The sequence below is a fragment of the Lynx canadensis genome, chromosome X (assembly GCF_007474595.2).
Source record: "Lynx canadensis isolate LIC74 chromosome X, mLynCan4.pri.v2, whole genome shotgun sequence".
NCBI classification, from domain to species: Eukaryota; Metazoa; Chordata; class Mammalia; order Carnivora; family Felidae; genus Lynx; species Lynx canadensis.
In genome coordinates, this window is record NC_044321.2 from 53,510,433 (window position 1) to 53,527,099 (window position 16,667).

At 39.5% G+C, this 16,667-nt stretch overlaps 1 protein-coding gene across 1 annotated transcript in view; it reads right to left on the reverse strand.

Moving 5' to 3' along the window:
- The window catches only part of OPHN1 (oligophrenin 1), a 621,295-nt gene that overhangs the window by 15,563 nt on the left and 589,065 nt on the right, over positions 1-16,667 (reverse strand). The window contains exons 22-23 of the mRNA XM_030305317.1: positions 7,052-7,217; positions 5,745-5,795 (exon numbers count right to left, since the gene is read on the reverse strand). Coding sequence (XP_030161177.1) covers positions 5,745-5,795; positions 7,052-7,217 — 217 coding nt within the window. The remainder of the gene's footprint in view (positions 1-5,744; positions 5,796-7,051; positions 7,218-16,667) is intronic.

The following is a 16,667-nucleotide window of genomic DNA, read 5'->3' on the forward strand; positions in this document are numbered from 1 at the left end:
CATATAGTTTTTCATAATATTCTAAGTGTTTGTATTTCTGTGGTGTTGGTTGTTATTTCTCCTCTATCATTTGTGATTTTATTTGTTTGTGTCTTTTCTCTTTTCTTTTTGGTAAGCCTGGCTAGAGGCTTACCAATTTTATTATTTAATAGGAGGAGTTAAGATGGCAGAGTAGTATGAGGATCTTATGCTTGCCTCATCCCTTGAACATAGATAGGTAATTATCAAATCATTCTGAACACCCAGGAAATCCATCTGAGGACTGAGAGAACAAACTACACAACTAGAGGGAGAAAAGAGGCAATATTATGGAAGGTAGGAGGTTTGGAGATGTGATTTGGGGCTAGAAAAGAATCGTGGGTGCTGCAGAGAGGAGGGAGCCCTGATCACAGAGAGAGAGAGGAGAGATAGACAAAGAGAAAGAGAGAGAGAGGACAAATGAAAGCAGTATGCAAGGGGGTTGCAGAAGAAAAACACTTCCCCAAAACCAGTGACTTGGGAATACAAGAGGAGCTGATTATAGCCAGTTTTTACAAGCAGCCAAGCTGATAGTCTGAAGTTTTAGAAGTCTGCACCATCACCAGGGTCAAGCCTGGTGGGTATAGTGTTGCTCCTGTGGAGAAGGAGGCCAAAAGCCAGAAAGTAGTCAGTGTTCTCTGAGGATCTCCTGGGTTAAACTGAGAGAGAAAGTTCTTCTTCTTGGACTGCATTTGGAAGAGGTGGCACTGCCTCTCAAGGGACAAAAGAGCCAGTGGGCACCATTGAGCTGTCCCATTCATTAACATAAAGGCTGCTGAGGGCACCTAACCTGGATGAGGGCTTTTTGTTGAATTTTACCATAAAATCCAAGCCCCTGTGTGATCATGTGACTATTTTTCTGGGAGAAACTGGTACCAGCAGAAAGCAGTGAGTCCCTCCTAGAGAATCAGTGTGGGTCCCTGCCACACCAAGTCCCTAAAATTTGCAGTTTTGAAACCCAGCTGTGCACCTGAGATAAAACACAGCAGCACTGCACTGCTGGGTGGACAGAAGGCCAGTAAATAGGATGAAGGTAGGGATCTGATGGAAGCCTGGGACACAAGAGGGGAGATTGTTCACTCTTCTGTGAGGGCTTCCTGAAAAGAAGTGGAAGCAAAGTCACCTCGCTGGGAAAGAGAGTGGGCTAACACCATTTTACATCCATCATATGAGCAATGAAGGAATCAGCTAGTGGCATAGCCCACACAGCAGAGGCTTGAGCTGCTTATACCAAGTCCTGCCTCCCTGAGATCTGCAGGTGTCTTTTTTTACTAGGGAAAGTATGACTGAAAGCCAGAGAAGCAGTGAGCTCTTGCTCCAGAAGTGAACACGAACCCCCCCTCCCTTCGCCCCACGCTGTCCATGGCCTGGAGCTTTACAGAGTGTCTCTTGTGTGTGCTGCATGTTTTCTGTTGTGTTTTAGGTGCTCCATCCTTCAGGCCAGTCCTCTGCAGACATTTTCCTTGCCTACATTGGACAGTGTTTGGTCCCTGGTCTTAATGTGGTGAGGTTTAACTAGGTGTGCTCTGGTGTGCTTGTGAAATGAGACATGATGCTACTTCCAATAGAAATGAAGCCCTGCAGAATGCTCTGGTCAGGAAATGCAAACTGGACAGGGGTTTCTGGTGGTCTTCTAGGGAAGGGCCTCACCATGCTGTGCCTGATACAAGCTTGACCTAGAAGGGCAGTACCTCCAGAGCACAGGGGTGAGGGACCTGGTGTAAGCAGGCTAGGAAGCTAGTGTTGGTGCTATGGTGCTTATTGCAGGTGGCTCTGTGTTTATGCTGAGGGGTGTGAATGGGAGAAATGGCACCAGCTATCTCCCTTGTCCTTGGAGAGGTGCCTCCATGCACACTGACTCTGAGGGAAGCACTCTGAGAGGAGCAAATAATCTTCCCCTATATGTCCCAGGTGTTTTTCAGATAGCTGTTTCCACACTATCAGACTTGGGGGTGTATACTGCCTTCTTTACAGGAGCAGCGCAGTGCCCCCCAGCCTCTATCACAGCAAAGTCCACTCTCCCTTAAAACTACATGCTTTAAGCCCCACTTGTTGCAAGAACTCAAAAAATTCAGCCATTTTCATTTTCCAAGACAACAACCCTGGGGAAATGTTCTCCTTGTGCATTCTTCTGTGATCCTCTATCTCTTGCCCTTCTCTGTGAGCACTGATCCCTCCCCTGCACATACCAGCGATCCATTTCTGCCCTAAACGCCCTCTCCACACTTCCTACCTTCTTCAGTGTGGACTATTTCCTACCTTTATTTGTAGAGTTTGTTCTGTCAGTCTTCCTGTCTATTTCTGGGGACATTTAGGATGATTTTTAGTTATCTAGTTGTGTTTGTGGGATGGGTGAGCCGCAGGTCCTCCTACTCTGCTCCTATCTTCCTCTCAACCCCCACTGGATATTTCTTTCTGGATATTCCACAGGGTCTTAAAATCACTGTGTCCAAAATCGAGGGGAGCAACATTTTCCCACAAAAGTTGTTCCTCCATGACTCATTATTGTTATCATACACTTAATTTTCTAGAATAGACTTTTACCCCCTTTTAATCGTTCTCCAATGCTCCATGTTTGAAAAATCAGCAAGGTCTCATTGTGTCTATCTCAAAACTGTCCATTTTATTCCATTGTATTGGCAATGTCATAGGTTAAGGCCTCATTAACTGTTGCCATGATGATTATCCTCCTAATTAGTCTCTCTATCTCCAGTCTTTACTCTCCCATCTATCTTTCTCAGTACTACTAGAATGATTTTTTTACAATTCAGTCATCTCAGACTATGCATTGTCATGTTTAAAAGTTCCATGACTCATCATAGAGGATAGTATAAAGACAAAAACCCTTTGTATGTCATATAAGGTCTTTAAAATCTGGCCCCAAAGTATCTTTCTGGCCTCACCTCCAAGTAAGTTTCCCTCTCCTCACCCCCACATTGTAGCCAAAGTGTAACACTAATGACTTACTGAACTTGTCTTGCATAAGCTGTCTGCCTTGGTGAACTATCTTCCCCTCCCTTCTCTTCTTGATGAACCACTTCTCTCTGTCATTTGAGATTTAATTTTTTTTTATTGGTTATGGAAAGGAGATGAATGAGGAAGTGAGGTGATTCAAATGTCAGGCTACAGTCAGGGGTACAAATGGGAAGCAAAAAGGAGGATAAACAAAGGATAAACAGATGATTATTTTCATCAGAGATGAGAGAAGAGCTTTTCAACAATGTCTATAGATGGTACTGATGTAGATGTACTAATACAAATGGGGGTTACAAGGTGGGAGCCTAGACAGAAGTGTTGTTTTTTCTACATGGATACTAAATGGGAGGAACCTGTGGATACAGAGTATGTCTCTATGGCTCATGACACACTGGAGGATAGGTGTATCCATTTTGGTGTTGCCCACACCTCTGCCAAGATGGTATCTGGAGGTAAAGTACAGAATTAAATCTAGGTTCCAGAAGCCTAAACATAGGATAAGTAGAGTTGTTCTCTAGCCTGAAATGCCTGGTTTGGCTACAGCCCTCTCATGTTGTAAGTTGGTCCAGGAATTCCCTGAGCAGTAGCTGACATAGCTGACATAGCTCAGCCAGTAGTGACAGTAGCTCAGACAATGTTTCCATACTCTCAACATCAGTTTGGCTATAATTTCCTTTTAGAAGCTGGCCTGCCTTCAAGATTCTACTGGACTTTGTTCATGCCTCTTACAAATTCTCTCTCATTGTCTCGGTTCCCTGTCCAAGGCTACCAATGAATTCTTTATATGTTTTGGTGTATTTCTACTCATCTTTTAAGCTCTAACTTAGATATCACTTCCTCTAAAAAAGTTTTCCTTTAAAAAATGTTTTAATGTTATTTTTGAGAGGGAGAGAGGCAGAGTGTGAGTAGAAAAGGGGCAGAGAGAGAGGGAGATACAGAATCCAAAGCAGACTCCAGGCTCTGAGCTGTCAGCACAGAGCCCAACATGGCACTTGAACCCAAGAACCTTGAGATAATGACCTGAGCCAAAGTTGGATGCTCAACCTGAGCCAAAGTTGGATGCCTAACCCACTGAATCATGCAAGTACCCTGTAAAAAAAGCTTTCCTTTAGATGTACCCATTTCATTCTGTTAATTCTAGTTTACTTCATTACATTTCCTTGGTAGTTATTTCTCATATAGCTTATTCTAGGGAGGGAGGAAGAATCACCAAGGAAATAGGATGTGATCCTGCTCATAGGCAGGTGCTATATTAAGAGTCTCTCTGTCTCTGTCTCTCTCTCTCTCTCTTATTTTTTTTTTTCAAGAGGGACATTTGACTAAGCCTGTTTTAAAAACATCCTAGGTAAAAATTTTATTGTATTGGAAGAGAAATCTGGGACTGTAACATCATTTTTATCTGTTATGGTAGAATAAATGGTAAATTATTGTCAAAGGAGAATTTGGCTTGGTCTAATGGCTGACTGCCAAGCAGAACGAGGGTGACTTGCTGTGCAGGGTCATGTCCTAGTGAGTTAGGTCTCACACCGTTGACTAGATAGTGTTAAGCATACCCCAGTTCCATTGTTGGTAAAGGCACATTTTTCTTTTAACTGACCACCTAGAAAAGCTATACTCTTATCACCCATCAGGAAGCACAATTTCAAACTCTCTGATAAGCAACATGGAGCAAGCTCACAAAAGAGTCCCTAAAGGCTATGCAGCCACTTCTCTAGATGTTATAGCCTAAAGGGTCTCAGATGCCAGACTCTGGACAATCTGTATCAATATCTTAGAAGTTTTAAAAACAAACTGGAAGGAAGGAAGGAAGGAAGGAAGGAAGGAAGGAAGGAAAAGAAAGAAAGAAAGAAAGAAAGAAAGAAAGAAAGAGGAAAGAAAGGAAGTAAAAGGAAAGGAAAGGAAAGGAAGAAAAGAGAAGAAAGAGGAAAGATAAGAGAAGAGAAGAGAAAAAAGAAATATACTCAGGTCTTACTCCTGGAGATTCTGTTTCAGTGGGTCTGGAGTCAAAGGCAAATCTATTTGTTTTTTGTTCCCTCAATTTTTTCCAGGTGATTTATATCATACCACCTAATGTTTGCTTATTCTAAGGCTGCTTATGTTAGAGTGTTACATTATGTGTATTCCTATCAGCTGCTCTTTTAGAATATAATAGAGTCTAAGTAAGTAAACTAACAAAAAAAAGACTTACGTTGAGTGTAATATTTTTTGTAGTGTTACTTAGTATGTGAGTACTGTTTGTATATCTGCGTCTGAGAGAGAGAGAGAGAAAACAAAAGAGAAGAAAAGAAGGGGAGGAGGTGGAGGAGGAGGAGGAGGAAGAAGAAATGGAAAACAGTGCCAGAGACTCAATGGCACAACAGATACGGAGATAGGCAAAGAAAGAAAGACATGAAGAAAGACAGAAAAAGAGTGAAATATACAGATAGGAGACAGAGAGACAAAGACAGAAACAGAGATATAAGTAGAAAAACACAAAGAGAGAAAGAGACTGAGAATGACAAAAACAGAGAGAAAGAAAGTGTGAGAGAGACAAATAGAGTAACAAAGAGAAACACACATGTATATAGACAAAGACAAATATACAGGGTGAGAGATGAGGAGACAGAGAGAACTAGGAGAGAGAAAGGGACACAGAGACAGAGACAGCTACAGAGAAACAGAAAAACAGAATGTAAGAGAGGAAATGAAATGCTCATGATCCATTAAATAAAAAGTAACTTGGTTCTTCTTCTGTCACTTATATGGCTTACCTTCCTGTTTTTCGGGAAGCTGTTTCAAAGAACCTGGTCCTGGAAGCCACCCTGCAAACAGAAGCCAATCAAGTCCCATGAGTTTCTCTGGAATACATATGAGAACCAATAGACAATGAGCAACACAAAAACTATAAACCAGATGGGCACCAAATGAAGGGTCTGCCTTAGCTTGCAAAGGACCTGGGTCTGAGAAGAAACCCAAGCATCAGAATGTGAAATGACTCAGAGACCGTAAGCTACTGCAAGGCTATGCCTAATGCCCTTTGCTTTCCCTTGGTTCAGAATGGTCTGAGTATGTTGTTGGTTCAGGCTATTCTTGTGAGAAATAAGTGAAACAAGTCTTTGGTTTCAAAGTATAAATTTTTGCCATTTTTGTAAATACACTTAGCTACTTAATTAACATGGTAGAGTCTTTCTTTTTCATATTTCCCCCATTTTACAATTATGGAAAACAAGAGACATGAGAAAAAGGAATACAGGAGGCAGTATATGAGAGGGATCCCAAGCACTGGCTGAAGAGAGACCAGTCAGGCTAACTGTGGCCATGAAAGGCTGATCTGTGAGAGCTGCTATGCTCCTACCTTAGCCACTCTATGCCTGGTTCCTTGGCTTCACAGTCCCACCTCAGGAAAAACTGCTAGAAATCAGCTCAGTTCCTACTTTGCAAGAGGTTCTCTGGAGAATCTGAGACATTTTGGAAGATTTTTAAAAATGTTTTATTTATTTTTGAGATAGAGAGAGACAGAGCATGAGCAGGGGAGGGGCATAGAGAGAGGAAGACACAGAATTCGAAGCAGGCTCCAGGCTCTGAGCTGTCAGCACAGAGCCTGACATGGGGCTTGAACTCACAAACTGCGAGATCACGACCTGAGCCGAAGTGGGACGCCCAGCCAACTGAGCCACCCAGGCGCCCCCATTTTGGAAGATTTTTAAAAATCATAACCTTGATATAAAAAAAAGCCTAAAGGCACAAGTACAATAAATAAATCTGTTCATTAAATTACTTTAAAAACCAGTAGCAATAACAAGAAAATACAAAAAAATTTCCAAAGGGAACATGAAAACAGAAGGTAATCTTATCACCCTACAGAGATCAGGGCAGCTTTAGTGAAATCTGTCAGCCTGGAGTGATGAGTGCAACACGCCAAACAGGACTTGTCTGTGACATTTCCCTAGACTATTAAGTGAACTAAGCCCTGGGGTCGTAGACTGTATACTCTTCATAATCATAATGGTGATCCTGAAAGAACTCCTGATGGCCTAACATGACCTTTAGGTCAAGGATGAGGAACAACACTACTTACACAGACGATGAGATTCCCCCTGCATTGCTAACCACAATATCTGGCTTTGGTTCTGGCTTTTGGGGAGTAGCTGCCCGGCACGGAGGATCTGGAGGCCTCACCGGAGGACGGACAATGGTTGGCTTTTCTCCTAGAGGCCGCACTTTGCTGAAACTGTCAGAGTCTCCTGAAAGAGAACACCACCAAGAACTTGAGTGGTTAGCCAATTGGAACACTATTCATGAACAGGCACCCAATATTGGAGTTATCTTGGCTACCTCCCTTGGCCCCCACTTACTTTTGGTCACTAACAACTATGCATTTGTTTTCCTTTCTTTCTATCTTTTTTTTTTTTTTTGGTTGGTTGATTTTGGTTTTGTTTTGTTTGTTTGTTTGTTTGTTTTTGTTTTGTTTTGCTTTTCATTCTTCCAGCAGCTTAATCCTTCAGAAAGTCTATGTTTGAAACCCAGCTCTAGAACTTCTATTTGTGTGACCTAGGGTATGTTACATCAACTTGATAATTCTTAGTTTCCTCATCTATATAATGAAGACCAATAATACTTTAACTTACAGAGATAAAAAAAAAATTAATTAGGTACTAGGGTGCCAGGTGGCTCAGTCAGTTAAGCATCTGACTCTCGATTTCGGCTCAGGTTATGACCTCACAGTTCAGCTATGCACTGACAGTGCGGAGCCTGCTTGGGATTCTCTCTCTGCCTGTCCCCCACTCATATGCATGTGTTATTGCTCCTCTCTCTTTCTGTCTCAAAGTAAATAAACTTAAAAAAAAATAAGCACTAATATATTTAGTACAGGCCTGGCACATAATAGGCACTTAGTCAATGTTTTATAATGAATTTGAATCTGTTAGTTTTGTAATTACCAAAACTCAGGTCTTTTTTACTTAGACCTTGACTATGGTAGCAGTATTCCAACTTGCCTCCCTGCCTCTATGTCTCTGGTTTCCAGGTCAGTCAGTACAAAATAAATATACATAATTATTTATGAAATGGTTCTGGCAGGAGTTTATGACATGGATGCACTTACACATTGCTAGTAGCACTGTACACCAGGCTAATTCTGTCTATATAGCCATAAAGAATTCTGGAAAATGTGGATGCAAAATCATACATAAGGCATAGTTTATACTTATTGATCCAATTGATCCACGTTGGGGAATAAGCCCAAGGGAATTAACCCCTCCCCAAAATAGGAAAAAACAATCATAACAAAAACATGCTTCTTAATAGCAAATACTCGGACCCAACACAAAGAATAAGCAAACCAATTTTTATAAGCACTTAACCAGTAAATATTACACATGAACTGACAAAGATTTGGGGCAGGTTAAAAAATATACATGCATTTAGAATAATATTAAGTAATGGGGCACCTGGGTGGCTCAGTTGGTTAAGCATCTGACTCTTGATTTCAGCTCAGATCATGATCTCATGGTTTGTGAGTTAGAGACCCACGTCAGGCTCTGAGTTGACAGTGCAGAACCTGTTTGGGATTCTCTTTCTCCTTCTCTCTCTGTTTTTCCTTCCCTATCTCTCTCTCTACCAAAAATAAATAAACTTTAAAAAATAATTTTAAAAATTAAAATTAAAATATTAAGTGGAAAAAAAAAACGCTAAAAGTACTTATGGCCTGCAGAACATTATAGGGAAATAGACACATGTGCAACTAAGGGTGTTATCATGGAGGAGCTAAGATGGCATTAGAATAGGAGGACTCTAGGCTCATCTCATCCCTCAAACACAGCTAGATAACTATCAAATCATTCTAAATACCCCAGAAATCAACCTGAAGACTGACAGAGCAAACTCCACAACTAAAGGCAGAGAAGAAGCCACATTGAGGAAGGTAGAGGTGCAGAGACATGGTTTGTGAGAAAAAAATAGATGGCAGGTGCTGCAGAGGGGAAGGGGCATGGTCATGAAGAAAGGCAAGAGAGAGAGAGGAGAGCACAGAGGAATGCACAAGGAGAACATTTCCCCAAAGCCATTGACTGGGAAAATTAGAGGAGCTGATTTTCATGAGTTCTTGCAAGTGGGGGGGGGGAGGGTTAAATGTTGGTGTGCTTGGCTATGATACAGACCTGAGTGTACTGCTCTAATTCTGGAGAGATGGCAGGCAAACAACCAAGGGGCAGATGGCATGGGAAAAGTGATCTGAAGAATGCTTGGGGCACACAGGGGGAGATTACTCCCTATTCCTGGAGTACCTCCATGAGAGTCAGAGTTCAGGAAGATGCCTCTCTGAGGACAGAGGAGCTGGCTATCAACATTTCCCTCATCTGCCACTCAGTACAAACACAGGGCCAACTACAGAGGGCACCTTGGCCCTACACTGGCTGCCTAACTTGCTTAAACCAGGTCCCACACTCTTGTGCTCTGGAGCAACTGACCTTCTCAATCAAACTTGCCTCAATTCCAGCTTGGTAGGCCCTTCACCAAGAAGACCAGTGCAGACCCCTGCCCACACCATATTCCTAAAGCCTGGAGTTATAAAAGTCAGCAAGCTTGGCTGGGATATAGCCCAGAAAGCACTGTGCTGCTCCTGGAAAGAAGGCAGTATACACCCCAGGGTCTGATAGTGTGGAAACAGCTATCTGAAAAGCACCTGGGACATATAGGGGAAGATTATTTGATCTTCTCAGAGTGCTTCCCTCACAGACATTATGCATGGAGGTACCTCTCCATGGACAAGGGAGATAGCTGGTGCCATTTCTCCCTACTCACACTCCTCAACATAAACACAGAACCACCTGCAATAAGCACCATAGCACCAACACTAGCTTCCTAGCCTGCTTACACCAGGTCCCTGTGCTCTGGAGGTACTGCCCTTCTAGGTCTAGCTTGTATCACTGACAGCATAGTGGGCCCCTTCCCTAGAGGACCAGCAGAAACCCCTGTCCACATTGCATCTCCTGGCCAGAGCATTCTGCAGGGCTTCATTTCTATTGAAAGTAGCATCATGTCTCATTTCACAAAGAGACCAGAGCACACCTAGTTAAACCTCACTACATTAAGATCAAACACTGACTAATGTAGGCAAGGAGAATGTCTGCAGAGGACTGGCCTGAATGATGGAGCACTTAAACACAACAGAAAACATTCAGCATATACCAGAGTCATTCCCTGATGCTTCAGGCCATGGATAGTATATGACCTCTTCTTCCCAAAGCCATTACTCTCAGGAACAGAAAACATGACTGGATTGTCTAACACAGCAAAGAAGACAGAGACTTATAAAAAACTGTGAAGATGGAGGGATTTATCCCAAATGAAACAACAAGATAAGGTCAAAGCCACAGATCTAAGTGAAACAGATATAAGTAACATGCCTGATGGAAAATTTAAAGCAACAATCATAAGGATACTTGCTGAGCTGGAGGAAAGAATAGGAGACTTCAGGGAGCCCCTTACCACAGAGATAAAAGAGTTAAAAAATAATCAGTCAGAAACGAAAAATGCAACACTGACATTGGAAACATGCTTGTGCAATAAACACAAGCTGGAAGAATTAGAGTAAAGAATAAGTAATATAAAGAATAAAATAATGGAAGATAATGAAGCTGAGCAAAAGAGAGAAAGAAGACTTATGGAACACAAGAATAGATTAAAGAACTCAGTGACTCCATCAAATGTAATAACATTTACATTATAAGCGTCACAGAAGAAGAAGAGAGAGAAGCGGGCAGAAAATGTATTTGAGGAAATCATAGCTTAAAACTCCCCTAATCTAGGAAACAAAACAGAAATCCAGATCCAGGAGGCACAGAGATGTCTTATCAAAATCAACAAAAGCTGGACAACACCAAGATATATTATAATTAAATTTGAAAAATAAAGTAATTAAAAAAATCTTAAAAGCATCAAGAGAAAAGAAGTTCCTAACTTTCAAGGGAAGACCCATAAGACTAGGTAAAGATTTCTAACAGAAACTTGGCAAGCCGGAAGGGAGTGACATGATTCATTCAAAATGCTGAATGGGAACAATATGTAGCCATGAATACTCTATCCAGCAAGGCTATCACACACAATTGAAGGAGAATTAAATAGTTCCCCAGACAAACAAAAACTAAAGGAGTTTGTGACCACTAAATCAGCATTGCAAGTATTAAAGAGGACTCTTTAGGTGGAAAGTAAAGACCCAAAGTGACAAAGACAAGAAAGGAACAGAGAGTATCTCCAGAAACAACAATAAAACAAATAATGAAATCACACTAAATACATATCTATCAATAATTACTCTGAATGTAAATGGACCAAACATGCCAAGAAAAAAACAGAGAGTGTCAGAATGAATTTAAAAAAACCCAAGACCCATGTAAATGCTCCCTACAAGAGCCTCATTTTAGACCAAAAGACACCTAAGATTGAAAGTGAGGGGATGGAGAAAATTTTATCATGCAAATGGATGTTAAAAGAAAGCTGGAGTAGCAATACTTATGTTGGACAAAGTAGATGTTAAACCAAAGACTGAAGAAAGGCACTATATTATAATAAAGGGGATAATCCAACAAGAAGATCTAACGATTGTAAATATTTATGCTCCCAACATGGAACAGTCAGATATATAAAACAACAACAAAAAAGGAACTCGTTGATACTACTACAATAATAGTAGAGGATTTTAACACCCATACTTACATCAATGGACACATCATCTGAGCTGATAATCAACAAGGAAATAATGGCTTTGAATGACACCCTGGATCAGATGGATTTAACAGATATATTCAAAACATTCCATTCTAAAACAGCAGAATGCACATTCTTTGGAAGTGCACATGGGACATTCTGCAGGTCATAGTTCAGGCCTCACCAAGTACCAAAAGATTGAGATCATATGCATATTTTCTGAACACAACGCTAGGAAACTTTAAGTCAACTATAAGAAAAATATTGGAAAGATACATGAGTGTTAAACAGCATGCTGTTTAAACTTCAGCATATACATGAGTGTTAAACTAAACAATGAATGGATCAACCAGGAAATCAAAGAAGATATAAAAAATACATGGAAACAAATGAAAATAAAAACACAATGGCCCAAAACCTTTCTGATGCAGCAAAAGCAGTCCTAAGAAGGAAAGAGATAGCACTACAGGTCCACTTCAAGAGGCAAGAAAAATCTCAAATAAACAGCTTAACTTTACACCTAAAGGAATTAGAAAAAGAACAAGAAACAAAACCTATAGCAAACAGAAGGGAGTAAATAATAAAGGCTAAAGCAGAAATAAATGATATAGAATCAAAGAAACCTAGTAGAACAGATCAATGAAAGCAGGAACTGGTTCTTTAAAAAAATATAATAAAATGAAAAACCTAGAGCCAGACTTACCAAAAAAGAAAGAACCCAAATAAATAAAGTCACAAATTGGAGAGGAAAAACAACAACCAACACCACAGAAATACAATTGGAATATCATGAAAAAAATATATGTCAACAAATTGGACAACCTAGAAAAATGGATGAATTCCTAGAAACATAAACTATGAAAACTGAAACAGGAAGAAAACAGAAAACTTGAATAGAGTGATAAACCAGCAAAGAAACTGAATCAGTAATCAAAAAATCTCCCAAAAAACAAAAGCCCAGAGCCAGATGGCTTCACAGGTAAATTCTACCAAATATTTAATGAGGAGTTAATACTCATTCTTCTCAAACTATTCCAAAAAATAGAAAAGGAAGGTAAACTTCCAAATTCATTGTATGAGGCTAGCATCACCCTGATACCAAAACCAGATAAAGACTGCACCAAAAAAGAGTATAGGCCAATATCCCTGATGAACATGTAGGCAGAAAGTCTCAATAAAATACTAGCAAACTGAATCAAACAGTACATTCACTATAATCAAATGGGATTTATTTCTGGGCTTCAAGGGTGTTTCAATATTTGCCAATCAATCTATGTTAATAAAAGATAGTATAAGAATCATATGATCCTTTCATTGGTGGAGAAAATGCATTTGACCAAGTACAACATACATTCATGATAGTTACCTGTAACAAAGTAGGGTTAGAGGAATCATACTTCAACATAATAAAGGCCACATATGAAAAACCTAAAGCTAATATCATCCTCAATGGGGAAGAACTGAGAGCTTTCCCTCTAAGGTCAGGAAGAAGACAGGGATGCCCATCTCACCATTATTATTTAACACAGTATGGCAAGTCCTAGCCACAGCAATCAGACAATAAAAAGAAATCAAAAGCATCCAAATTGACAATAAAAAAAGTAAAATGTTCATTATTTGCAGATAACATGATACTCTATATAGAAAACTTGAAAGATTCCACCAAAATATTGCAAGATGTTATACACAAATTCAGGAAAGATGCAGGATACAAATTCGATGACAGAAATCTGTTACATTTCTATACACCAATAATGAAACAGCTGAAAAGAGAAATTAAAAGAATAATCCAAATTGTAATTGCAAAACCATAAGATACCTAGGAACAAACCTAACCAAAGAGGTAAAATATCTGTAATCCAAAAACTATAAAACACTTATGAAAGAAATTGAAGATGACATAAAGAAATGAAAAAATATTCCATGTTCATGGATTGGAAGAACAAATATTGTTAAAATGTCTATTTTTCCCAAAGCAATCTAGACATTTAATGCAATCCCTATCAAAATACCACCAGCATTTTTCACAGAGCTAGAATAAACAATCCTAAAATTTGTATGGAACCACAAAAGACCCCAAATAGCTAAGCAAACCTTGAAAAACAAAAGCAGACTGGAGGCATGACAATTCCAGACTTCAAGTTATATTACAAAGCTGTAGTTATGAAGACATTATGGTACTGGCACAAAAATAGACATATAGATCAACAGAACAGAATAGAAAACCCAGAAATCAACTCACAAGTATATGGTAGATTAAACTTTGATACAGCAGGAGATAATATCCAATGGAAAAAAGACAGTCTCTTAATGATAATGGGAAAAGTGAACAGCAACGTGCAAAAGAGTGAAATTGGTCCTCTTTATTACACCATACACAAAAATAAATTCAAAATGGATGAAAGACCTAAATGTGAGACAGGAAACCATTAAAATCCTAGAGAAGAACACAGGCAGTGACCCCTATGACATCATCCACAGCAACGTCTTACTAGATATGTCTCCTGAGGCAAGGGAGACAAAAGCAAAAATGATATATTGGGATTTCATCAAAATAAAAAGCTTCCACACAGCAAAAGAATCAATCAAAACTAAAAGGCAATCTAAAGAATGGGAGTAGATATTTGCAAATGATGTATCTCATTAAAGGTTAGTATCCAAAATATATAAAGAACTTATAAAACTCAACACTCCAAAAACCAAAGAATCCAGTTATAAATGGACAGAAACATGAATACATTTTTTTTCTAAAGAAGACATCCATATGGTCAACATATGCATGAAAAGATGTTCAATATCACATATCATCATGGAAAGACTAATCAAAACCATGATGAGATACCACCTTACACCTGTGAGAATGGCTAAAATTAATGACACATGAAACAACATATGTTGGTGAGGATGTGGAAAGGGGAACACTTTTGCCCTGTGGTGGAAATGAGAACTGGTGCAGCCATGTTGGAGAACAGTATGGAGGTTCCCTAAAAACTCATAAATAGGGGCTGAGCCTGGGTGGCTCAGTTGGTTGAGCTTCCAACTTTGGCTCAGGTCATGATCTCATGGTCTCTGAGTTCGAGCCCCGCATCAGGCTCTGTGCTGGCAGCTCAGAGCCTGGAGCCTGCTTTAGATTCTGTGTCTCCCTCTCTCTCTGACCCTCCCCCATTCATGCTCTGTCTCTCTCTGTCTCAAAAATAAATAAACATTAAAAAAATTAAAACTAAATTAAAAAAAATATAAATAGAACTACCTGATTATGTAGCAATTGCACCCTTAGTTATTTACCCAAATTATACAAAAATGCTAATTTGAAAGGATACATTCACCCTGATATTTATAGCAGCATAAGAAAATGGCCAAATTATGGAAAGAGCCCAAATGTCCATACCCTGATGAATGGATAAAGAAGATGTGGAATGGATATATATATTACAATGGCATAATACTCATCAATAAGAAAGAATGAAATCTTGTAATTTGCAATCATGTGGATGGAGGTAGAGAGTATTATGATAAGTAAAATAAATCAGAGACAAAAACCATATTATTTCACACATATATGGAATTTAAGAAACAAAACAAATGAACATGGTGGGGGGGAGGAGAGGAAAAGCAAGAAAGAGACTCTTAATTTATACAGAACAAACTGACGGTTATTGAGTGGCAATGTGTTTGATAGGTGATGGAGATTAATGAGTGCATATGTTATGATGAGCACAGGGTGTCATATCTAAGTTTTGAATCACTAAATTGTACACCTGAAACTAATATCATACTGTATGTTAACTAATTGGAATTTAAAGAAAAATTTGGGAAAAAAAGAGGTTTTATATATATATATATATATATATATATATATATATATATATAATGAAATATTACTTAGTCATAAAAAAGAATGAAATCTTGCCATTTGCAATGATGTGGATGGAGCTACAGATTATTTTGCCAAGTGAAATAAGTCTGTCAGAGAAAGACAAATACCATACGATATCACTCATACATGGAATTTAAGAAACAAAACAAGTGATCATGGCAAGAAAATTGAGAGGTACACAAAGATACAGACTCTTAACCCTGAGAACAAATTTGAGGTTTTACTGGATGTGAGGTAGGTAGGGGGATGGGTGAAATGGGTGATGAAGATTAAGGAGTGTACTTGTTTTGGTGAGCACAGGGCATCATATATAAGTGTTGAATCACTAAGTTGTACACTTGAAACTAATATTACACTGTATGTTATATAAATGGAAGCTAAATAAAAGCTAAAAAAAGAGTAATAAAAAGTGTCAGTAGACCTTGATATATATTAATTTTTTAAAAGGACATCTTGATACTTTCAAGTTTTCTTCTATAAAACGTTAAGGTAGAGGAGGGGACAAGATGGCAGAACAGCATGGAAGCTTTTTTTTTTTTTTTAGTCTCTCATCCCTGAAATGCAGCTAGATCAATGCTAAACCACCTTGTACACCTAGAAAACTGATTTTAGGATTAACACAAAAATCTGCAAACCTGAACCACAGAATTCAGCAGGTATGTGGTGCAGAGAGGTGAACTGGGGGAGAGAGAAATCTCAGAGGTCAGGGAGCTGTTTTTGCTTGTGCAGAGAGGATGGAGACAGGGGGAGAATATTAGAAAAGCACTCCCCCCTCCCAAAAGCAGCTTCAGAGAAAAGTAAGAGTCAAAACAGCTTCAGGGGCTGAGCAAAAAAGGGAGAAAGGAGAAAGGAGAGGGTTTAAATTCTATTAAGATTCCATAACCAGGGGGAGCACAGAGTCTGAAACTCTGCAGCTCAATACCTGGAGGTGCTCTGGTGGGAAGGGCAAATCCCTGGAAGCAGAGAGCAAGGTCTAAAGGGTCCTCAGGCCACACGCAGACAGGATGTTCCCCTGTTGGGAGGACATTTAGTAGAGGCAGTGTGGCCTCCCCACTGTCAAAGGTCCCAGAAGACCCAGAGAATGGCCACATTGATTGGTGTTAGAGAGGAG